The 26,137-nt window shown below is 35.1% G+C and overlaps 1 protein-coding gene across 1 annotated transcript in view; it reads right to left on the reverse strand.

Moving 5' to 3' along the window:
- Positions 1-828: 828 nt before the first annotated feature.
- Positions 829-26,137, reverse strand: part of EYS (eyes shut homolog) — a 183,665-nt gene continuing 158,356 nt past the window's right edge. Inside the window, 1 exon segment of the mRNA XM_070796607.1 lies at positions 829-976. Within this exon segment, the coding sequence (XP_070652708.1) occupies positions 829-976 (148 nt within the window).

Genomic DNA, 26,137 nt, shown 5'->3' on the forward strand with positions numbered 1-26,137 from the left:
ACCGATGTAGAAGATCCTATTTCCCAAAATACCCCAACATTATTTTCTATGTCACATACTCTTCTTACTATCTTATTTCAAAATTTTCCTAATTGAGGGTTGGGGCCTATAATTCCCCATTGAGTGTAAGCAAGCTACAAATATGGGGAAACAATGCTCTGTGGCTTTTAAGATTAGGTTTAAAAAGGCCATACAGTGTCTAGTTATCTGAGGATGGTTAGACCCCAGCCATCATGCTAGGATAAAGCCAAGCCATACAGAGGAGTTATATTTATGGTTCTGGCTCATAGTTCTGGCTGAGGGCCTACTGAACAGCCAGGATCAACCACTGCACGTGTGAATAAGGCAGTTCTTAAGATATGAATATGAATTCATATTATTAATTCATATATGAATTTTACCAAAATGAAGTTAGTCATTTGTGGGAACTCCTAAATCACTTTCTGGTCTTAATTGAATATTAAATTGAAATGTTAAAATATATACAACAATATAAAATAACCAAATAATGAAGAAAATATTTTTAAATAACTAAAAATGAAAGCACAATGTTCATAGGGAGGATTCTGTCAGAATAATATAAAATGAAACTGACTTGTGTTTTTGAGGTTGTGGTTTATATTTAAAATGGGAAAAATGAACAAATCCAAGTTAAGTAGATTTTCTGATGTTCTTGAGTTTAAAAATTACATTAATTAGAAATTTATTCATACTCTTCAAACAGTTTAGTAATGTTGAAATATATTTTAAAACCATTTCTTTGTTTGTTAGATTCATATTTATCTTTATAATATCAATGCATTGAGTACCATTCTGACATGGCTTTGTTCAACACTTGTTGACATCAGTTTCACAGTTTTGACTGAGGAATCCTTTTGGGCATTCCCAGATGCATGCTGAGTTTTAATTTTGACTAATTGCTCCTTTCCAACAAGACTGAGAAATACAAAATTCCAGTGACTTCTCACAGAATAGACTTTAAAAGATCACACACACACATACAGAAATAAAGAAACTATGAACATAGACATGTAGCAAAACTTAACAAAGAAAGTCTCTAGAGTTCACAAAATCTTCTTAAACACATTTATCATGATATAATTTATGCCTCATGGAATTCAGGCATTGCAAATAGATAATCCAATAACTTTAGCAAGTGTATACAGCTATTGAGTCACCAGCAGGATCCTATTTTAGCTCATCTCCATTACCAAAACAGAGCTCTTTGTCTCCAACTCCAATTCCAGCCTCAGGCAACCATTAACCTGTCTCTACACATTCAATTTCTGCAACCATAGAAATAGAATGCTACTATATATTGTCATTTGTGATTGGTTTCTTTTGCTTAGAATACAGTTTTTGAGGACTTTTCATGCATATATCAGCTCCAATACTTTGGCCATCTGATGTGAAGAGCCGACTCATTGGAAGAGACGCTGATGCTGGAAAAGATTGAGAGCAAGAGAAGAAGGGGACGACAGAGGTTGAGATGGTGGACGGAATCATTGACTCAATGGACATGAGTTTGAGCAAACTTTGGGAGAGAGTGAAGGGAAGTCTGGTGTGCTGCAGTTCATGGAATCACCAAGAGAGTAAAGCACAACTGAGTGACTGAGCAACAACAGCATTATTCATTCAGAAGTTGGCAAACATTTGGGTTGTTTCCACTTTTAACATTTTTATTGAGATACAACTGACATAACATTATATTAGTCTCAGTTGTATAACATCATGATTCAGTATATGTATATATTGTGAGAGGATCACCACTGTAAGTCTAGTTAACATTCATTACTACACACAGTCACTGCTTTTTATTTTATATTTTTTCTCATGATGAGAACATTTAAGATCTATTCTCTTAGCAACTAACTTTTATGAGTTACTAATACATTCATGATTATTTGGGTGGATACATATATTTTTCATAGCTTTTGCATAGATATCTAGCAGTGAAATTGCTGATTTATATTGCAATTGTGGCTCAGCTGGTAAAGAATCCACCTGCAGTGTGAGAGACCTGGGTTCTAGCCCTGGGTTGGGAAGATGCCCTAGAGAAGAGAACGGCTACCAACTCCAGCATTCTGGCTTGGGGTAATGCCATAGACTGTATAGTCCATGGGGTCGCAAAGAGTTAGACACGACTGTGTGACTTTCACTTTCATTGTACTTTTATAAGTAACTTAAAAAAAAATTCTCAAATAGTACTGCAATGTAGATGTGCCATTTTACCTTAACACCAGCAATGTACGGAATTCCTATTGCTTCACATTCTTGCCAACATTTAATACTGTCCGTTTTCTTACACCTATTCTAGTGGATGTGAAATAGTATCTCAATTCAATGTGTATTGCCATGAGAATAAAGATTTTTAATATTTTCTCATTTATTAGTCATTTGTATATATTTTATAATGACATTTCTCTTCATACATGTATAGCTTTTAAATTGTGCTATGAGTTTTCTTATTGAGTAGTGAGTACTCTTTTCATATTCTGAATACAGTTCTGTTATTATATGTGTGACTTGCAAATATGCTTTTCTTCTCTTGCATTGAGTTTTCATAAAAGTGAAAGTGTTAGTCACTAGGTCATGTCCCACACTTTGCAACCCCATGGACTGTAGCCTGCCAGGATCTTCACTGCATGGGATTTTCCAGGCAAGAATATTGGAGTGGGTTGCCATTACCTTCTCCAGTGGATCTTCCCTACCCAGGGACCCAACGCTGTTCTCCCTCATCACATGAAGAATATTTAAGTCTGAGCTATATACTCACATGCCGAGTGCTGTAGGTGCATCCATGTAGACCCCACAGACTTTTCTTATTCTCATTTAACAACTTTTGGATATGAAAAATTAAATCTAAATTAACATTTTTTCTTTCATTTTATTAAGTCCAATTTGCAACTTTTCTTTTATATATAATGGTTTTGTTATTATATCTAAACACTTTATCTAACCAATAGTGTAAAGATTTTTTTCTTATGATTTATCAGAACTTTTTATCATTTTAACACATAATTTTGAGCTAAATTTCATTGAGTCTTCTTTTTGCATTAAGTTGATATAAGGACATAATCTATATATATGAAAAATGTGTTATTTAATATATATGTATCAATATGATGCATTACATGTTGGTATAATAGTCGAGATTTTTTTAACTATTCTTTTTGTATTTAATTTTTTTTTCACTAACGTGAAAAATCAATTGATCATAAACATCAGTTGACTTCTGTCAATATAGAGTTCTCATTCTTTCTCACAAGCCTATGTAAATTTTGGTAGTCAGCAAACTTTGTCTTTTCTTTTTTTTTTTCAATCCTGTATAAAGTTTCATATAAGCTCGTCAATTTCTTCAGAAAATCTTGCTGGACTATTGACAGGGATGGCAATGAATCAATACTCTAAACTAGGAATAATTACCATCTCAACAATATGAAATTCCAATCAATGAATTCACAATATCTCGCTATTTGTTTAGATATTCTTTCTTTTCTTTTCCAATGTTATATCATTTTCAGTTAAATTCTTCCATTTATTTAGTTAAATTTATATGTAATTATTTTATCATGTTAATACTATTAGAAAATATTTTATTATGTTTAATAAACATTATTAAATATGAAAAAATGTTTAATAAACATTATTAAATATGAAAAATGTTCAATAAACATTATTAAATATGAAAAAATGTTCAATAAACATTATTAAATATGAAAAAATGTTTAATAAACATTATTAAATATGAAAAAAATAGTTTTTTACTTTTATATTCAAAATTTTGTTGGTGGTATATTAAAATACAATTAATATTTGCATTTTGTCTTGTATCCTTGAAACTTTATAAACTCAGTCACTAGTCCGGTAGTTCTCTTCTGCATTTCTTAAGGATTTATATATATGAGCTTATGACATCTGTTAATAAAGGTAGTTGTACTTCTTACTTTTCAATCTGTGTGTTTTTCATATTTCTTTTCTCTCTATCCAGGCCTGGAGAATCCTGTTCAACCTTGACGAGATAGTGAAAGTGGCTATCCCTGTCGTGTTCTTGTTCTAGAGGGAAAATATGCCAGTATCACTTCATTCAGTTCAGTTCAGTTCAGTCGCTCAGTCGTGTCTGAGTCTTTGCGACCCCATGAATCGCAGCACACCAGGCCTCCCTGTCCATCACCAACTCCCGGAGTTTACTCAGACTCATGTTGCTACCTACACAATGTTCTCAGATGTTTTATATCAGATTGAGAGAATTTTGTTCTCTTTCTAAGCTATTTTAGAGTTTTTATAATGAATGTGTGTTGGATTTTATTGATGGTTTTTGCCCTGGTTTTGTGTGGTTTGTTCTTCATTCTAGTGATACGGTGTATTACATTCATACTTTTTAGATGTTAAATCGGTTTTGCATTCCTGGGAAAAAAAAAATTCCACTTTGTAATTTTTCCACTTTGTAACAAAAACATGCTTTTTATGTTGTGCTCATATTTTGTTGAGGGTTTTCAGTGTATATTCCATAATGAATCTTTGTATTGTGTTTTTGCCTGCCATTTGTATAAGGGTAGTTCAGTTCAGTTCAGTTGCTCAGTCGTGTCTGACTCTTTGCAACCCCATGAATCACAACACACCAGGCCTCCCTGTCCATAACCAACTCCCAGAGTTCACTCAAACTCATGTCCATCGAGTCGGTGATGCCATCCAGCCATCTCATCCTGTGTCATCCCCTTCTCCTCCTGCCCCCAATCCCTCCCAGCATCAGAGTCTTTTCCAATGAGTCAACTCTTCGCATGAGGTGGCCAAAGTACTGGAGTTTCAGCTTCAGCATTCATTCCTTCCAAAGAACACCCAGGACTGATATCCTTTTGAATGGACTGGTTGGACCTCCTTGCAGTCCAAAGTACTCTCAAGAGTCTTCTTCAACACAACAGTTCAAAAGCAGCGATTCTTCAGCATTCAGCTTTCTTCACAGTACAACTCTCATATCCATACATGACCACTGGAAAAACCATAGACTTGACTAGACGGACCTTTTTTGGCAAAATAATGTCTCTGCTTTTGTATATGCTATCTAGGTTTGTCATAACTTTCCTTCCAAAGAGTAAGCGTCTTTTAATTTCATGGCTGCAATCACCATCTGCAGTGATTTTCGAGCTCCCCCCCACCGCCAAAAAAAAAAGTCAGCCACTGTTTCCCCATCTATTTCCCATGAAGTGATAAGACCAGATGTCATGATCTTAGTTTTCTGAAAGTTGAGCTTTAAGGCAACTTTTTCACTCTGCTCCTTCACTTTCATCAAGAAGCTTTTTAGTCCCTCTTCACTTTCTGCCATAAGGGTGGTGTCATCTGCATATCTGAGGTTATTGATATTTTTCCCAGCAATCTCGATTCCAGCCTGTACTTCTTCCAGCCCAGCATTTCTCATGATGTACTCTGCATAGAAGTTAAATAAGCTGGGAGACATTATATAGCCTTGACATACTCCTTTTCCTGTTTGGAACGAGTCTGTTGTTCCATGTCCAGTTCTAACTGTTGCTTCCTGACCTGCATATAGGTTTCTCAAGAGGCAGGTCAGGTAGTCTGGTATTCCCATCTCTTTCAGAATTTTCCACAGTTTATTGTGATCCACACAGTCAAAGGCTTTGGCGTAGTCAATAAAGCAGAAATATATTTTTTTCTGGAATTCTCTTGCTTTTTCCATGATCCAGAGGATGTTGGCAATTTGATCTCTTGTTCCTCTGCCTTTTCTAAAAGCAGCTTGAACAACTGGAAGTTCACAGTTCATGTATTGCTGAAGCCTGGCTTGGAGGATTTTGAGCATTACTCTACTAGTGTGTGAGATGAGTGCAATTGTGCAGTATTTTGAGCATTCTTTGGCATTGTCTTTCTTTGGAATTGGAATGAAAACTGATCTTTTCCAGTCCTGTGGCCACTGCTGAGTTTTCCAAATTTGCTGGCATATTGAGTGCAGCACTTACAGCATCATCTTTCAGGGTTTGAAATAGCTTAATTGGAATTCCATCACCTTCACTAGCTTTGTTCATAGTGATGCTTTCTAAGGCCCAGTTGACTTCACATTCCAGCATGTCCGGCTCTAGGTGAGTGATCATACCATCGTGATTATCTTGGTCATGAAGTCTTGCCACCTCTTCTTGCCTCATAACATGTGTTCAAAAGTCTCCCTTTCTCTTCTACTTTTTGTACATTTTGAAAGGATTTTTATTAACTATTTGGCAAGTTGGCATCCATTTTCTATTTCCTCTTGAGACAATTTTAGTAATTTACATCTTTCCAAATTCACCCATTTCATTTAAATAGTCTAATTTCTTGGCCTCATGGTGCTCATAGTATCTCCTTATAATGCTTTTAATTTTTAATCATAATTATTTATGTCTCCATGTTAAATTATGATTTTGTTAATATTTGCCTTACCTTGTTTATTTCTTGGTCAGTCCAGCTGAAGCCACGTCAATTTTATTTTTCTAAAAAGAAAAAAAGTGTTTTTTCCCCATCATTTTTTTCTTATCAGTTATAATGATTTTTGCATAAATCTTATTGTTTCACTATTTTGTGTGTTTTAGGTTCAGTTGCTCTTCTTTCTCCAGTTATTTAAAGTAGAAACTTTAATATTGATTTAAGATTATTTTTTTCTTTTTTAATGTAGGGATTTAGAATGATAGATGTCCTTGCAAACATTTACCTGTACTTTGCAAAATTTCATGTGCTGTGTATATCTGTATTCAATTTTAGTTTCTTCTTGACTCAGGTTATTTTATAAATATGTTTTATTTCCAAATATTTAGAGTTTTCTCATAATTTTTTTTGGTAGTCAACTTCTTTTTTAATTCAGTTAAGATTGGAGGGTGTATATCATATGATTTTTTTCCTTCAGATTTATTTTTACTGGTTTTGTGTCCACAATAATTTATATTGTGTATTGTCCATGATCATGTTTATATTGTATAATGGCTATCAATAGCAGAGTTGTGTCTGCATACTGGGCATTGGATGCAACATGAGTGAGCACTCCCTAAAGCCTGTGCCTTAGGAAAGGCAACTGCCTTCCTCTAGTGCCTACCCTAAGATCATGCAAAAAGAACAAATAATGTAGCCATGGTAAGGCCCAAGTCTGGCAGTTTAACTGTAAATTTCATGAAACTGGATAAACAAACACCTGTTTCATTGCAAAGTTGAGATGCCTTTGTTGGATTCCTTGTGGCACATTATTATTAAGCACCTCCTAGTGGCAATAACGGAGAAGGCAATGGCAACCCACTCCAGTACTCTTGCCTGGAAAATCCCATGGACAGAGGAGCCTGGTAGGCTGCAGTCCATGGGGTCGCTAAGAGTCAGGCATGACTGAGTAACTTTACTTTCACTTTTCACTTTCATGAATTGGAGAAGGAAATGGCAACCCACTCCAGTATTCTTGCCTGGAGAATCCCAGGGACAGAGGAGCCTAGTAGGCTGCCTTCTATGGGGTCGCACAGAGTTGGACATGGCTGAAGTGGTGTAGCAGTAGCAGTGGCAATAAAAGGTACCTGCAGTACTGGCCTGACATCCTTTGCCATAACTGTTTAACCTGGTATTTCAAAAGCAAAAATTATTCTTTTATTTCCTATTGGGTAATGGGTAATGAATGAGTCTTTAGACAATTCACACTTGCTTGGAAGAGATGAATAGAGAAACATTTGAAGTCCTATTAAAAAGGACATAACTTGTCTCCAGAAATTTTCTACTGAAATTTTAAAAATTTATACTTCAAGTTCTCAACTTTGTCAACCAGATATTATATAACCCAAGGCCAACAATTATATAACATATTCATTGAAAAAAAAATTTTTATAAAATCCATTATTATGTGAACAAGAGTATCAAGAAACAGCCACAAAAAGTTGTTATTTAGCAACAGTATAGAAACCAAAAGAGAAAAAAAAAAAAAAAAAGGCAACCAAAGCAAAACCTCACTTAGAAGATATGATATCAATTAATTGATCATTGATTTGAAGTTTGAATTCTGTGCTCAATTCTGAAATATAAAGGCATAAAGCAGCATAAAATGCTGAATGACCACACTATTGACATTATTATAATAAAATAACTCAATTTCTAATTTCAGGGCAGTAGTACCTGAGTAATTATTTTGATTGCAAGAACAAGAATGAATATAAATTCCTCAATGTTGTAATGTATGAACATATTATCTTATTAATAATTATAAGGAATGACAGATGATTACATTTAAGACATCAATTTTAATTAACATTATGGTAAGATTTTGTTTGAATGATACTCCCTCTTATGTGTGTATTTTAGAAAATCTTTAAGACAAACTTAGAATTTATAAAATGTCATTATTATCTAGTTTTATATTGAATTTTAACTTAAAAAACTAGGTTTACCAGATGTTAAGCAACTTACAACATGTCACACAGTCACTTAGTTAATGGTGGATAAGTAATAAAAATGGATGCATTCTACCTAACCCTATTATACTTAACCACAATATATACCTACTAGATTAGTTCTGTAAATACAGATAAAGGGCATGAAGGCACAGAACCAAAAGTGGCCAGAAGTGTTGAGGAGGGAGTCAACCAGATTGTCAGCTGAAATCTCACTAGAAACAGCCACGATTTGGGAGTCAATGTGGTGGAGACAGTAAGTCAAACTATTATTCCAAAGGTTTCCTATAATCTAAAGCCATCTTCACCTGCTGTATGTGCTCTAGCCAATGAGATTCCAGCAGAAATTTGAGGTATTCAGTTCAGGTCAAAGCCTTTCCATCTCTCACCTTTCCTGTATGGGCCACCTGGAAGCCATGTGTGCCAGCTGGTACACCTAAAATGTTTCATGAGGTTGAATCCCTGAGTCTCTACTTGGAAAAATTTATCAAGAGATGGGAATATCAGACCACCTGACCTGACTCTTGAGAAATCTGTATGCAGGTCAGGAAGCAACAGTTAGAACTGGACATGGAACAACAGACTGGCTCCAAATAGGAAAAGGAGTATGTCAAGGCTATATATTGTCACCCTGCTTATTTAACTTCTATGCAGAGTACATCATGAGAAATGCTGGGCTGGAAGAAGCACAAGCTGGAATCAAGATTGCCAGGAGAAATATCAATAACCTCAGATATGCAGACGACACCACCCTTATGGCAGAAAATGAAGAAAAACTTACAGAGCCTTTTGATGAAAGTGAAAGAGCAGAGTGAAAAAGTTGGCTTAAAGCTCAACATTCAAAAAACTAAGATCATGGCTTTTGATCCCATCACTTCATGGCAAATAGATGGGGAAAAAGTGGAAAAAGTGGCTGACTTTATTTTTTGGGATCTTGAAAGGACTTGAGATACATGCTTATTCAACTGCTATAGCAGAAAAAGTTGGAAAACAGAGTTTGTAGAATATTTCAGTTGCTATTTACTGCTTTTGGTAATATGGTAAATACATAAAAAAGATAGATATACTATAGATTGTCTGCACATAAGTATAATAATAGATATATTGAAAATATTGGGGACCACTATTAAGAAAAAAAAATAAACTATGACTATTTATGGGCATGCATTGTTAGAGCCTAGAATAAATGGGTTCTCTTTCTGTTTCTTCAATGTATTAAAGTGTTTTCATGAGTTTCCATGTGAAAATAAACCCCTTTAAATCTAACTATGGAGCATTAAAAAAAACCTGTTTAATGAAAAAAAAATTTTTGGTGGGTAGATGCAAAAGCAGGTGATGTATATTTTCATTTTAGATTGATGAAAATATACATATAACCATGCACATATAACACACATAACCAAAATAATTTAAACTAGGATATTAAGAAGAAATCCTATTAAATTAATCTCAAGTATATTTTATTTAATGCCAATGATAAGGGGTTTCTAAGAGCAAACTAGTTTCTGCTATTCTAATAAGGTGCATATATCCAAAAAAATCACAATATGTGGAAGATCGTTTTATACTGCTATGCTTTATTATTACTTCATTAAGTTCCTTTGGTCAATCCTCTAATGAAGTGTTGAAAATTTCTAAAGTAACTCTGGAGAAAATAATGCACAGCAGTTAGTTGAACATTTTATTCATGTTAATTCATTTTAGTCTACTTTCATGCAAGAATAAAGCTATTATACTCTAAGGATAGGCAACACAAAGACATAACAAAATAGAAGAATAATTTTCCTTTCATTCTTATGGGAAGCAAAAGAAATGCTTGCTAGGAGCTCTGCTCAAGAACAAGAAAAGTGAAATAAACAGTAAATAAGAGAACTGAAGAAAGATAGCTAACTTGTTGACTTATGTTTGATTACAGCTTTAAAACTTTGTCACAGTGAAGGATTGCTTCAAAATAAGAAAGGATATTTGATGCAAACATTTAACATTCATACATGTTGAAAGTCTATTGAAAGATGATATTTAAGTGTTTCAGATAAATATAAAATAGATTTAAGTTATTCACTTTATGTATGCTTTAAAAATACCATTTAAATACTCTTTTTCTCATGTTATTAACTCAGTTTCAACCATGTATTGCATGACATTTTAAGAGTTATTAGCCTTGTTAAATTCCTGAAATGTGCCTCTCACTACTCTGAACTTCTACTCAAATCCCCACAACAAGGATTGAACCCACAACAATGAGCTGAATCTTTAACATTTTCCTTTATAGCAAGTATCTGTATTATTTTGCTCTAAAAATCTAGAAAGTAATTATTTTACACTTTGAGGTCTATGACATTTCTTGAAACACGGTACTTCTGTTTCATGGAAAAAGCTATATGTAAATGCCTGAGAATGGTTGTGTTCTTTGCTTGAATTTCCTTGATAAAAACAGACAGTTTTTAAAATACACTTTATTAGTTATTATTATAGAAATTTTGTGATACAAACATTGCCATTATGCTTATTTATTATAGACTAAATGTTTATGCCCCCAACATTCAAATTTATATGCTGATACCTTACCCTAATGGGCTTCCCAGGTGGTACAGTGATAAAGAATCCACCTGCCAATGCAGGACACTCAGGAGATATAAATTTGATGCCTGGGTAGAGAAGATGTCCTGGAGGAAGAAATGACAGCCCATGGACAGCGAAGCCTGGTGGGCTCCATAGGATCCCCATAGCTTCACAAAAAGTCAGACACAACTGAGCACACACACACACAATGCTACCCTAATGTGATACTATTAAGAGGTAGGGTCTTGGAACGCAATTGGGATTAGATGTGCTCATGACAACGGAGACCTCACGAGTGTGGTTAGTGATTTATAAAATTCACAGAGAATTTTCTTCCTCTCTCTGTTGTGCACCATGTGAGGATATCAAGAAGAGTTGGCAGTCTGCAAACTGGAAGAGGACCTTCACCAGAACTCACCATGTCCATTCACTGATCTTGGACTTTCAGTCTCCAGAACTGTGAGAAATAAATTCCTGTTGTGTTTAACTACCCAGTCTATGGTATTTTTGTTAGAGCAGGCTGAACTGACTGAGGCATCCATTATTGGTGAGGTAACTGAGGCACAGGGAAGGTAGTCAGTAAATACACCTATTCCTGTGTCATTCATCAGAAACTGAGTAGTGTCTTTAGGAAGCACAAAGTGCAAGACTGCATTAGAGAAGGACACAAAGATACATGAGGCATGCCAAGAACAAAATAAGTCACACAGGAACAAAGGGATGAGTGCTAAGTCACTTCAATCATGTCTGCCTCTTTGTGAAAATGTGAACTGTAGCCCACCAGGCTCCTCTGTTCATTGGAATTCTCTAGGCAAGAATATTGGAGTAGGCTGCTATTCCCTTCTCCAGGGTAGCATCCCAACCCAGGGATCAAACCCACATTTCTGATATCTCCTGAATTGGCAGATGGATTCTTTACCACTAGTGCTACCTGGGAAGCCCTTAAAATAAATAGTCTCCCAATCCAACTAGTCCATTGTGAAGGAGATCAGCCCTGGGATTTCTTTGGAGGGAATGATGCTGAAGTTGAAACTCCAGTACTTTGGCCACCTCATGCGAAGAGTTGACTCATTGGAAAAGACTCTGATGCTGGGAGGGATTGTGGGCAGGAGGAGAAGGGGATGACAGAGGCTGAGATGGCTGGATGGCATCACTGACTCGATGGACCTGAGTCTGAGTGAACTCCGGGAGTTGGTGATGGACAGGGAGGCCTGGTGTGCTGTGATTCATGGGATCGCAAAGAGTCGTACACAACTGAGTGACTGAACTGAACTGAATTTTCAACTTTGAAGTAGCAGGAAATAGAAATTAGGATGGTGTCTAAAATGCTGTGTTAGTGTGTGTGGAGACTGTTGTTGTTGTTGAGTCTCGATGTCATGCCTGTTTGTGACCCCATGGACTATTGTCCACGAGGCTCCTCTGTCCATGGAATTTTCCAGGCAAGAATACTGGAATGGGTTGCTATTTCCTTCTCCAGGGAATCTTCCCGAACCTTAAAGGTTCAAACAGGAATCTGTTTAATCTCTGAACTCACCTCAACATGCAAATCCCAGATACATGATACTGGTTGCTTAGGGCTGGTGCACTGGGATGACCCAGAGGGATGGTATGGGGAAGGAGGAGGGAGGGGGGTTCAGGATGGAGAACACGTGTATACCTGTTGTGGATTCATGTTGATGTATGGCAAAACCAATACAATATTGTAAAGTAATTAACCTCCAAATAAAATAAATAAATTTATATAAAAAAACTTACACATTTCTCAAAGAAACTGATAAAACAGAGAAGTAAAATCACAGTTGTGAAAAGTCACTATTTCAAAAGAAGACTTGAAAAATAGGGTGATTTATTCACCCTTATATGGAGCAGAGATACTGCTAGAAGGAGAATGCAATAAAAATCTACAATTTATGATTCATAGATCAAAATTAGTTGTTTTAAAAAATTAAAAATTAAATCCAATCTTTTAGTAATTCTTATCAAGAACTGGTATCTCCTGCATTGGCAATTAAATTGTTTACCACTGAGGTACCTGAGAAGCTGTGTAGAGGGTGTGCATGCACACATGCTGAGTCACTTCAGTTGTGTCCAATTCTTTGTGACCCTGTAGACCATAACCCACCAGGCTTCTCTGTCCATAGGATTCTCTAGACAGGAATATTGCAGTGAGTTGCCATGTCCTTCTCCTGGGGATCTTACCAACCTCGGTTTCAAACTTGCTTCTTAGAACCCAAATCATATTCTGTATTTGTTGTCCAGGCACTAAGTCTTGTCTGAATCTTTGCAGGCCCATTTGTTGTTCAGTCACTCAGTCATGTCCAAATCTTTGCAATCCCTTGGACTGGAACATGCCTGGCTTCCCTGTCCTTCACTGTCTCCTGTAGCTTGCTCAAACTCATATCAATTGAGCCAATGGTGCCATCCAGCCATTTTGTCTTCTGTCATCCGCTTTTCCTTCTGCCTTCAAACTTTCCCAGCATCAGGGTTTTTTCTAATGAATTGACTCTTTGTGTCAGGTAACCAATGTATTGGAACTTCAGCTTCAGGATCAGTCCTTCTGGTGAATATTCAGGATTGATTTCCTTTAAGATGGTCTGGTTTGATCTCCTTGCTCAAACTCATGTCCAGTGAATTGTTGATGCCATCCAACCATCCCATCCTCTGTTTCCCACTTCTGCCCCCTGCCCTCAATCTTTCCCAGCAACAGAATTTAGGTGTGCATTGAAAAGAGGGACATAGTTCATATGTTCTAGTGTGCAGTTTTAGGTTTGGATGCAACAGACTAAGTACTATACATCAGCCAAAGTTTTTACTTAATATGTGCAAGTTTTCTTAGTAAAGAAATTGTATTTCTAGTTAGAGAACTACTTTCTTATTATTATTATAAATTTATTTATTTTAATTGGAGGCTAACTACTTTTGAGCAGCACCAAGTTGACACTAACAAAAAGAAAAGGGAAAACAATCTGCCATTTATTCTAAAACTGTCAACCTCAAGCTCACAATTAGTGGATCTTCAATTAGATAGGAAAGTAAAGCCTCTACATATCTATTTTCACTTTCCTGTTTAATCAAAGCCTTACATTTTCGAACAGGGATCTGCTTAATTTCTGAAAGTACCTCAATATGCAAATCCCAAACAAACTTACATGTTTCTCAAAGAAACTGAGAAAACAGAGAAATTAAATCACAGTTGTGAAAAATCAGTATTTCAGAAGAATACTTGAAAAATAAAATAGGGTGATTTCTTCACCCTTTTATGGAGCAGATATGCTGCTAAAAGGAGAATAGAATAAAAATCTGCAATTCCTGATTTACAACTAAAAAATGAGATTTTTTACAAAAATAAAAGTTAAACTCAATCTTTTCATAATTCTTATTAAGTGAGAGAATAGATCTGCTTGAGATTAAGGGCACTGAAATGGTGATTTATATATGCATATTTGATTATATGCAATGAAAGTATTATGAAGTATAATAAAACAACAATTTTATGCTAGGAAAAACTAAAAAATAATGTACCAAAATTATCACAGATAAATGCAGAATGGATGAATATACTAAAACATAAAGTCACTCAGCCATGTCCGAAACTTTGTGACCCCAAGTACTATACAGTCCATCAAATTCTCCAGGACAGCACACTGGAGTGAGGAGCCATTCCTTTCTCCAGGGGATCTTCCCAACCTAGGGATCAAACCCAGATTTCCCACATTGCAGGCAGGTTCTTTACCAGTGGAGCCACCAGGGAAGCAAATATACTAATAAAATAACATAAATATAAAGAAAAAGCATAACTATAAAAATAGTTATATAATTATCTAAAAGTACACATATCCTGAATTTTCTGAATTTTTGAAGTCTGTGAAAATTGCAAAATAAGATTCATTATGCTGTAGAACAACCACATTCAAAGAAAAAAAATGTCATATGACAATTGAACTTTTCTAGTAGCCACTTTAAAAAATATAACAAAATAAATGAAATTAATTTTAATAATAGTTTATCCCTATAGATCCCAAGTACAATTATTTCAATCATTACTAATATAAGATACTATTAACATTATATTTTAAATTTTTTATATGAGCTTTGTAGTTAAATTGAGAAATATGTCTTTTGCACTTATCACAGTTAAGTGGCTGGTTGGCTCTGTCTGGATAGCACATTTCTGGAGCACAGAAAATAATATGAATGTTCCAGTTTCATTTCAGAAAATTATTCTGAAATTGAAGGCAAATAGCCTATGTCGCATCCAGTTCCATGCTTAAGGATGAAAGGCTTTTGAATGAAATACGATAAATTAAACTACATTATTACTGAAAAGTAGTAATAAAACATAATCAAGTTAGGTCTATTTAAGATTAAAATTCTGCTTCAATGACTACACTAAAGCATTGGACTGTGTGGGTCACAAAAAACTGTAAAAAAAATTCTTAAAGAAATGGGACTACCAGATCACCTTACCTGTCTTCTGAGAAATCTGTATGCAGGCCAGGAAACAACAGTTAGAATTGGATATGAAAGAACGGAGCAGTTCAAAATTCGGGAAGGAGTATCTCAGGCTGTATATTGTCATCTTGCTTATTTAACACCCTGCAAAACACTAAACTGGATGAAGCACAAGCTGGAATAAAGTTTGCTGGGAGAAATATCAATAGCATTATATATGCAAATAACACCACTCTTATGGCAGAAACCTAAGAGGAACTAATGAGCCTCTTGAAGAAGGTGAAAGATGAGAGCGAAACAGCTGGCTTAAAACTCAACATTCAAAAAATTAAGAACATGGCATGTGATCCCATTACTTCATAGCAAATAGATGGGAAACAATGGAAACAGTGATAGAACTTTTTTTCTTGGGCTTCAAAATCACTGTGCATGGTAACTGCTGCTGCTGCCGCTGCTGCTACTAAGTCACTTCAGTTGTGTCCAACTCTGTGTGACCCATAGAGGGCAGCCCACCAGGCTCTGCCGTCCCTGGCCAAGAAATAAAAAGACACTTGGTCCCTGGAAGAAAAGCTATGACCAACCTAGATAGCATATTAAAAAGCAGAGGCATCACTTTGCTGACAAAGCAAAGTGTTCCTCTAGTCAAAGTGGTGATACTAATGATAAAGAACCTGCCTACCAATGCAGGAGACATAAGAAACTCAGGTCTGATTCTTGGGTTAGGATGATCCCCTGGAGGAGGACATGGCAACCCACTCCAATATTCTTGTCTGGAGAATTGCATGGACAGAGGAGACTGGCAGGCTACAGTTCATAGGGTAGAAAGAGTTGGACATGACTGGAAGGACTTAGCCCATATCACATGATTTTTCCAGTACTCATGTATGGATGTGAGAGTTAGACATAACAAAGTCTGAGCGCCGAAGAATTGATGCTTCTGAACTGTGGTGCTGGAGAAGACTCTTGAGTGTCCCTTGAATAGCAAGGTGAGCCAATCAGTGAGTCCTAAAGGAAATCAATACTGAATATTCACTGGAAGGACTGATGCTGAAGCTGAAGCTCCAATATTTTGACCACCTGATATGAAGTGCTGACTCACTGGAAAAAACTCTGATGTTGGCAAAGATTGAAGGCAAGAAGAGAAGGGGATGACAGAGGATGAAATGGTTGGATGGCATCACTGATTCAATAGACATGAGTTTGAGAAAACTCTGGGAGACTGTGACACACAGGGAAGCCTGGTATGCTGCAGTTCATGTGGTTGCAAAGAATCGGACATGACTAAGTGACTGAACAATAACAATGAATATAATGTCACACCAATAGAATTAGGATCCTGTAAATTTGAGGGACAATAAACTTAAATGGTTCTAAAATGGTCATCTCAAAATTTTTGATGAAGTAATTTTATATTTACATGCACACAGTCACACACAGGAACACACAGACACAATTTCCTAACCCCTATCTCCTATTCCATATCTTGTAAAAATAAGCATCAATCCAATCAGTTTGTTTATTTAAATGTGAAAGGTAGAGCAATAAAATATCTGAAAAGTAAGATATTTTTTGCATGATGATGCAAATCATTAAAATTTCTTTAAGAAGAACATCTATTAATTGAAAGACATTAGAGATTGAAAACTAAATAAGAGAATGGAACAAAACATTTCTAACATTTATAACCACCAAATGCTGAGTATATCAGAAACTCCTAATGAATAAAAATATACAAAGAATATATGTGTATTCATATATTATGCTTATACTGTAAAAACTCTATATATACATAGAACAACTCAATAATAAAGGAAAAAGGACAAATAGTTTCTTTACAATGATATATCAAATTACCAACTATTATTAGTAAAAAGAAATAAAATCTAAACCAGTAATGAAATTCTATTATGTACATGCCAGAGGGAGTGTTACAAAAATGGGTTACATGCAGAGTGATGTTTGTTCGTAGACTATATGTGTGTGTGTGTGTGTGTGTGTGTGTTGTAGTAGTAGTAGATATACATGTATATACACTTATATGAATATAAGTATATATATATATATATATATATATATATATATATATGGCATGTCAGATCTTAATTCCTCAATCAGGGACCAAACCTGTGCCCCGTGAAGTGGAAGTCGATTCTTAACCACTTGATCACCAGGGAAGTCCCTATATATTATTATAAAGGATTGATAAGAGACAGTGCAGGAACATTTATAACAGAATCATTCATAAGTCTCAAACTATAAATGGTCTAAATGATGACCATCCTCATTAGAATAGATATATAATTGCATTCTGTTTATACAGTTAAAGCACTCGGTCATACATTTATCTAAACTGTCACAAACAACATGAAGAAACAGGAGAGAGAATGTAATGCAAAAGGCTAAACAGAAGAGAGAACGTAGTGCAAAACCCCATGCATATAAGGATCAAATGAAAGGAAACAAAGCTAAAGTATAAAAATTCAGGAGAGTGTTTGTCTTTGGGAGTTGAGGGTGGGGGATAATTAGTAAAAGGGGCATGAACACACGTCCTGGATTGCTGGGAATGTTTTATTTCTTTATCTATGTCCTAGTTATGTGGGACTTTAGATATTTTGTGAGACCTTAGTCTGTGTAACATTAAATACAATTTGAAAATATGTACACTGAAAGCATGCACAAAATTAAAAGGAAAATAAATGATTAAAAATAACTTTCATTATGTGTGACAGGAAGATGTTCTTCCTTGTTTCTAGTTTGCTTGTGTCACTGGTAATAAAATGTTAGTCGAGCTCAAAATCACCTGGAGGTTTGTGCAAACATTGCTGGGCCTTGTTTCCAAAGTGTGTGATTCAGTGTGTCTGCATTTGGTGTCCAAAATTGACATTTTTTTGTTTCCAATTACTCTCCAGGTAATGCTGATGATTCTCATGCTGGACTGCACATTGTAAAGCATTGGTGTTGCTACTGTCTTTGAAATAAACTTTCCTCCATCCTTAGTCACCTAACTGAATCACCCTTGCAGGGATCTTCTCAACCCAGGGACTGAACCCTGGTCTCCCACATTGGCGGGCAGATTTTTTACCATCTGAGCTACTTGGGAAGCCCTGCATTCATCCAGACCCAGTTTAACATGAATTAGGTTTCCCTTGCCCTTTATATGACCCCCACCTCCTATGTTCCATAGTACTTTCCTTGGAGATTTATCTATCCATTTTATTTTTGCATCTAGATTTTTAATTTCTCCATGATATAGCAACAAACCTGTTGAGGTCCTTTAATGGACTGAAACCTGGTGGTCCGGAGTCAACTGATAAGAAAGTAAAGGAGAGAGAAAGAAGCTGATATTACTTGGTTTATGCAGAAAGCCAATAAAGCATGGGGCTTGTTCTGTTCACAAAGGCCTCAGGTGCCCTGTCAATGGGGTGAAGGTGGAGAGGATCTTAGAAGCCCGGGCAGGAAAATGAACTCAGAGAGCCTCTGTGCTCCAGGGGATGAGCCTGAAAAAGAGAGAGAGAGAGAGAGACAGAGAGAGCGAGAAAGAGAAAGACACGGGGACCTGAGCTCTGATGGAGCAAAGGTGTTTTAATGAACATGGTGTGGGCATATATACTGTCTTACAAGGTAGTTATTCTCAGCAAAGATAAAGATTAAAATTCCAGACTTACAAAACATAGGTGATCCATATTAAAGAGAGAGAGAGAGAGTTGTAAACAATCACTTTTACTGTATGGTTCACAAGAAGGAAGAGGGTACTTATCACTGTATAGAAAAACTAATGAGGGAAATGCCTTGATTCCTCAGCCTCTGGGACAGGCTTGCCTCTCCTCTTAATTCCTGAGTATTCAGGAATTAATAAGAAACAAAGAATTCCTGACAGATCCAAAACAGCACACAGGAAGCCTTCTGTTAAATGCTTCCTGACACATATCTTAGTGTTTATTTTCTTTTCTTTTTTTTTTCCTTTAGTGTTTATTTTAATCTCAAAAATGATTCTTGCTTTGTCTATTGAATAAGTAAATCTCATTGATTTCATAATTTTATTTGTGGCTTAAATTTTTTCTTTTGGGTTCTTGGGCTTCTTGTCTTTAGTTCTATCTTTTTCAGTCAAATGTTGTCTTCAGTTCTATCTTTTTCAGTCAAATGTATACTCAGATTTCTTAGGAACCCCTTCCTCCTCTCTCCTTAATATGTAGTGAATTGATGATACTTGTCCCTAGCAACTTTCTGCCTTACTCAGATGGAGATTGCAAAGGGTTTTTACTATATATAAAATCCTGACCTGGCAGAGGGCACTATTTCTCTCAATAAATTGCCAGGAAATTAACAATCCATTCCTTTCCTTTCATTAGCCCCCCAGCAATCATATTTACATTTTTCTTTTCTCCTTTTTTCATCTAATCTTGCTCTTAAGACTCCTCTCAATATCTCAAATTATATATATTTTTTCTTTATTCTAGCTTTTATTGGGCTTCCCTGGTGGTCATTGGTAAATAATCTACATGACAATGCAAGATCAGATCAGATCAGTCACTCAGTCGTGTCCGACTCTTTGCGATCCCATGAATCGCAGCACGCCAAGCCTCCCTGTCCATCACCAACTCCCAGAGTTCACTCAGACTCACGTCCATTGAGTCAGTGATGCCATCCAGCCATCTCATCCTCTGTCGTCCCCTTCTCCTCCTGCCCCCAATCCCTCCCAGCATCAGAGTCTTTTCCAATGAGTCAACTCTTCGCGTGAGGTGGCCAAAGTACTGGAGTTTCAGCTTTAGCATCATTCCTTCCAAAGAAATCCCAGGGCTGATCTTCTTCAGAATGGACTGGTTGGATCTCCTTGCAGTCCAAGGGACTCTCAAGAGTCTTCTCCAACACCACAGTTCAAAAGCATCAGTTCTTCGGCGCTCAGCCTTCTTCACAGTCCAACTCTCACATCCATACATGATCACAGGAAAAACCATAGCCTTGACTAGACGAACCTTTGTTGGCAAAGCAATGTCTCTGCTTTTGAATATGCTATCTAGGTTGGTCATAACTTTCCTTTCAAGGAGTAATTTCTTTTAATTTCATGGCTGCAGTCACCATCTGTAGTGATTTTGGAGCCCAGAAAAATAAAGTCTGACACTGTTTCCACTGTTTCCCCATCTATTTCCCATGAAGTGATGGGACTGGATGCCATGATACATGTGTTCAATCGCTGGGTTGGGAAGAACCTCTGGAGAAGGAAATGGCAACCCACTCTAGTATTCTTGCCTGGGAAATCCCATGGACAGAGGAGACTGGTGAGCTAAGTCCATGGGGTCTCAAAAGTGTTGGAAGCTACTTATTGACTAACAAAGCTAGCCTTTGCACTATAGCATTTCCATAGAAAATAACTAATTATACTGTATTCTTTATCCTATACTTTCAGAACCAATGCCTCCTTTGCCATGTCCTTTCCCATCTTCTTTCTGAGCCACCAAAACCTGTTTTTAGTATATACTATTATATAAACACAGTCATCCTCTTGCACTTGAAAAATATTATGCTTTCTATGTTTAATGAAAAGTCTTTGCTTTATGTGTATATACATATATTATATATGTTTATGGATCAGTATATAATTACATTTTTAGAGGAGAAACACTAAGGAATATATCTCAGCTTTATAAATGCTTTGCAATTTTGTTTCTATCACAGAAGTATTCAGATATTTTGGTATTCAGATGATGTGTTATATATTAATTTGGCTGTGTATAGGTAATGGGTCTATCACATTTTTATGAATATTGCAGAAAGGTCTTCAGTTCCACTTACATTTAGAAGGTATTATCAATAAGGGGAAGGGACACTTTGTCTGCCTTTCCAACTTTGAATGCTTATAAACTCCTCTACATTTTCTGCTCAAATATAATTCATTCCAGGAAGATAACCCATAAATAAAGTTATCATTTTTTCCTTTGGTTTCTCTATATCTAAGAATGTTTTTCCTAAATATTTATAACTAACAAAAATGAATGGCTAATGTCATTAAATGTGCATTTCAGTTACAAAGCTCTTTCTGACCAGTTGTCTTGGTCAGTTGCAAAGTCTTTAGTTGAATACATTTGTTTGATTAGTAAGATATCTTTTCTTGTTATATTTTGTTTCAAAAAGATAGGAAGCCACTCTTTTTTATGACTTATGAATAAAAAGATCACATTTAAAAACAAAACAAAAATTAAATTACAAACTAATTATGCCCTATATATGTTCTCTATAAGCACTGAGAACAAGTTACATACATTTACAAATAAAATTTTGAAATATGGCTTAAGGTTCAAAACTGTGTCCTCTGTATTGAAACAATAACTAAAATTTACTCATATTAAGGAATACCAAAAATCAAGAGAACCATGAGAGCAAAGAGACTGAGTAGGTAATTTAAGTGTTTATTTTTCTGTAACTGTTGAGGGTAATATTTCTGCCTTATAACAGAAGATAGCTCACTACAAGTCTATGTGATTTAGACAGGAACAAAAGTTAGTGTTAAAATCAATGTGGTTTGCTTTGATTTCTTCTCATGTGGCTTTCCTTTTTCCATAAAAAAAGTTTTTTAAATGAACAGCGGCCAAAAAAATTTTTATAAAATACCAGTCTTTTGCTTTTTATAAAATGCTAGCTTCGATGGACAGGTGTTTGCAGTTCTTAGTTAGGGACTGTACTTTTACTTCTTTTTCAGTCTTCACCAAAATCTATTCATGGATATGGCCAGTCATCACAGCAACAATTGGAACACTTGAGGCTTTAAGACAATACAGTTTTCTTTGTGGAATACTGATGGCAGAGATGTAAGGTATTTATTTAATAGCTGTATTTACAAAACCAATTGCATACAAACTAGAGATTATAATACATAAATGTTTAGATAAATTAAACAGAAGTCCCATTATTATTATTATTATTGCTATTTTAACTTTTTCCTCATATTAAAATGCATTGCTGTTTATTTGACTGGTTACTAGATAAAATACAGAAATAACCTTGCATTTGGTGACTCACCTATAGATGTGGGCTTTCCAGGTGGCACTAGTGGTATAGAACCCACCTGCAAATACAGGGACATAAGAAATGTGAGCCCTGTCCTTGAGTCAGGAAGATTCCCTGGAGTAGAGCATAGAAACCCACCAGTATCCTTGCCTGGACCCCATGGGCAGAGGAGTCTGGCGGGCTTCAGTCCATAGGGCTGCAAAAACTTGGATATGACTGAAGTGACTTAACATGCACACATGCATGCATAGAAGTAAATCTATAGTTAAATAAATTATATTATATTTTTAACATTAAAATGACATGCAAAAAAAAAATGATTGCCCAAATGTGGATCATTGAAGAAGAAAATGGCTACCTACTTCAGTATTTTTGTCTGAACTATTTCAAGGACAGAGGAGCCTGACATGCTACAGTCCATGGAACAGCAAAGAGTCAGACAACTAAGCAACTAAGACTAATGTGGATCACAGGCAATACAATGAAATGCCTGTAGATAGAACAGGTCAACTCTTCCATGCTATACTCATGGAGACATGTTTCAGTGAGAAGACTAGTCTGTTGTCACCTCTAGTTCTCATTCCTTTTCTTAATTTTTAATGATATCCATCCTAACAGGCCTAAGGTAGTATCTCACTGTGGTTTTGATTTGGATTCCCCTAATGACTAGAGACATTGAGCATCTTTTTTATTCATGTGTTAGTTATGTGCATGTTTTAACTTGGCAATCCCAGGTGGCTCAGTGGTAAAAAATCAACCTGTCAATGAAAGAGACACAAGACACATAGTTTCTATCTCTGAGCCAGGAAGATACCTTGGATTATAAAATGTCAACTCACTTCAGTATTCTTGCCTTGAAAATTCCATGGACAGGGAAGCATGGTAGGCTACAGTGCATAGGATCACAAAGAGTGGGACATGACTGAGACATGACTGAATGGCTGAGCACCCATGCATGGATTTCTTCTTTGGAGAAATATCAGTTCAGGTCCTTTGCTCACCTTTTCACTGGATTATTATTTTTTGACTATGAACTGTAGAAGGTTTTATATATATATATATATATATATATATATATATATATATATATATATATATGTATATATATATATATGTATACACACATATATACACACACACACACACATATATATATCAGATAATCTCTCCCATTCCATAGCTTGCCTTTTCATTTCACTGATGGTTACCTTTTGTGTGAAGCTTTTTAGTGCATATAGTTCACTTGTATAGTTTTGCTTTTGTTGTCTCCACTTTTTAAATTGTCCTGTTTCTGTCACTATCAAAACTGATTTTATGAAGGAATTGCAGGAAGCAAGGAAAATATAATAAATAACTTGGAATTTCTTCATCATATATAATTCTTTTTTTTGGTTTTATTTATTTATTATTATTTTTACTTTACAATATTATATTGGTTTAGAAAGACAGTAACGATAACCCTGTATGTGAGAGAGAAAAAGAGACACAGATGTATAGAACAGTCTTTTGAACTCTGTGGGAGAGGGAGAGGGTGGGATGATTTGGGAGAATGGCATTGAAACATGTATAATATCATTTAAGAAAGAAATCACCAGTCCAGGTTCAATGCATCATATATACTTCTATAATATATTTTTAGAAACATGCAAAAATTTAGAGTACATATTATAATGCAACAATTTGTTTTAGGAGTTTAAGTATAAATTAATGTTTTAAGTCTTTTCTTACTAATTTATGTAATTTAATATAAAATCTAATTATTAATTTTTATTAATTATATATATTGAAAGTTCTACTTGGTGACTTTGTTTAAATTTTGGTGTTTTAGTTATTAGAAGTGTTTAATATTAATCTAGTCAAGTTCAGTTCAGTTCAGTTGCTCAGTCATGTCCAACTCTTTGTGACCCCATGGACTGCAGTATTCCAGGCTTCTCTGTCCATCACCAACTCCTGGAGCTTACTCAAACTCAAGTATATCAATGTTTTCTTCCAGGTTTAATATCTTGAATGTAAATGTTATTTTTGTGTATGTGCTTGTGTTTTTGTTTGTGTGTTAGAAAAAGTATTCACCATAGTGAAGTCATAATCTTCTGCTCTATTTTTAAATGTTGGCTTCTTTTTCCTCTTTAAATGGTGTGGGGACAACCTGTGTTCTGATGCTACCTTTGTAATGGATCTCGACATCTGCTAGGTCATGTGAACCCATTTCTCATTGGGGAGCATCACAGCCATCACCTGGCTGACCAATCAAAGTTTGCAATCATCTTATCAAATTTCTTGGTATAGTCCTTTGGGATATTGATTCAAATTACACTGAAATTATAGATCAAATTGACAATTAAGATAGTCTCCTTGTTCATAAATATGCTATATCTCTTAATATATTCAGACTGTTTAACTGCTTTAAGATGTAGATATTCTTGCCTGCCTTGTATGTCTAATTGTAGATTTGTTCCATATTTAATATATATATATATATATATATTTTGCTCATATAACAAAACATTTATTAATTGTATGTTCTAACAACACATTAACAGTGTATAGAATAATATTGACTGATACATAATAAGATTATAGCATGTTCCTTTACTCTTACAGAGTAAACTACTTTATCCAATTTATATTTTTTATATTTTTAGGTTTGTTTGTATTCATCATGCAAAATATACCTTCTTGATTCTTACATACTTCTTGTGGTGTCTTGTCCTGTATTCCTGAGTATATATTCTGAAAGCCCTTATTTAAAGGTGGAATGATCTTTCTTATTTTTTTTTTTTCATTTTTCTGATAATGTCTCCCTCCCTCTCTTTTTCACTTTTTTTTTTTAAAGATAGATTTTCAGAGTAAACAATTCTGAATTTGGAGTAATTTTCTCTCATCACACTGATAATCTTACCCCACAGTCTTCTAGCTTTCACTCTTACAGTTGAAATGACAGATGTCATACAAATTTCTTTATGTCTTCTATTATTACCAGATCCTCTTTCCTTCCTTTTCTTTTGAATTTATCTGCTATACTTCCTTTGTACTTGAAAAGGCACAAGGATCTGAGTCAAACTTGGATATATCTCAGTTGTGTTATTTATAGTTAACCTTAGATAATTCCTTTCATGGGAACAATAAACAAAACTGCTATTGAACTTTCATCTATTATGAGGATTATTGCAGACATTTTCACTTAAATATCATATATATGTCTATATATATATATGAATTATTATACATACCATAAGTGAATTAATTAACTTCAATCAGTAAAAATTTCAAAACTGAGGTTTTTTTCTTTTCCTTTTAATATTTGTCTTGCAAAGGAATGATACCAATGAAGGGAAATTGTGTATTCATTACTCTCCATACACCAAATATTATATTTTTATTTTAGAAACACAGCTAAATATATAGATTAGCCTTCTTATATATTCCCCACAAATCTACTTAATTCACTATTTTCAAACTACATAGAGTTTGAAGAATTGAGATTTCATTAATATGAGAATGGAAAATATGACAATCACAAATTTCATGAGAATTATTGCAAAGAAATGAAAAGTAGCTTTGTGGGACTTTTTGTGGTTATCATTTCACAATAAATACATGCATTGATTCATTATGCCGTGCAGCTGAAACTAATATAATTTTGTATGTTAATTAACTGCAAAAATGTATTAAAAGAACAAGCAAAAGCAGTGTGATTGAAAGAAATTTGCTATAAACTTCCTATA

This window comes from Bos indicus, chromosome 9 (genome assembly GCF_029378745.1).
Source record: "Bos indicus isolate NIAB-ARS_2022 breed Sahiwal x Tharparkar chromosome 9, NIAB-ARS_B.indTharparkar_mat_pri_1.0, whole genome shotgun sequence".
In the NCBI taxonomy this organism is placed as follows: domain Eukaryota; kingdom Metazoa; phylum Chordata; class Mammalia; order Artiodactyla; family Bovidae; genus Bos; species Bos indicus.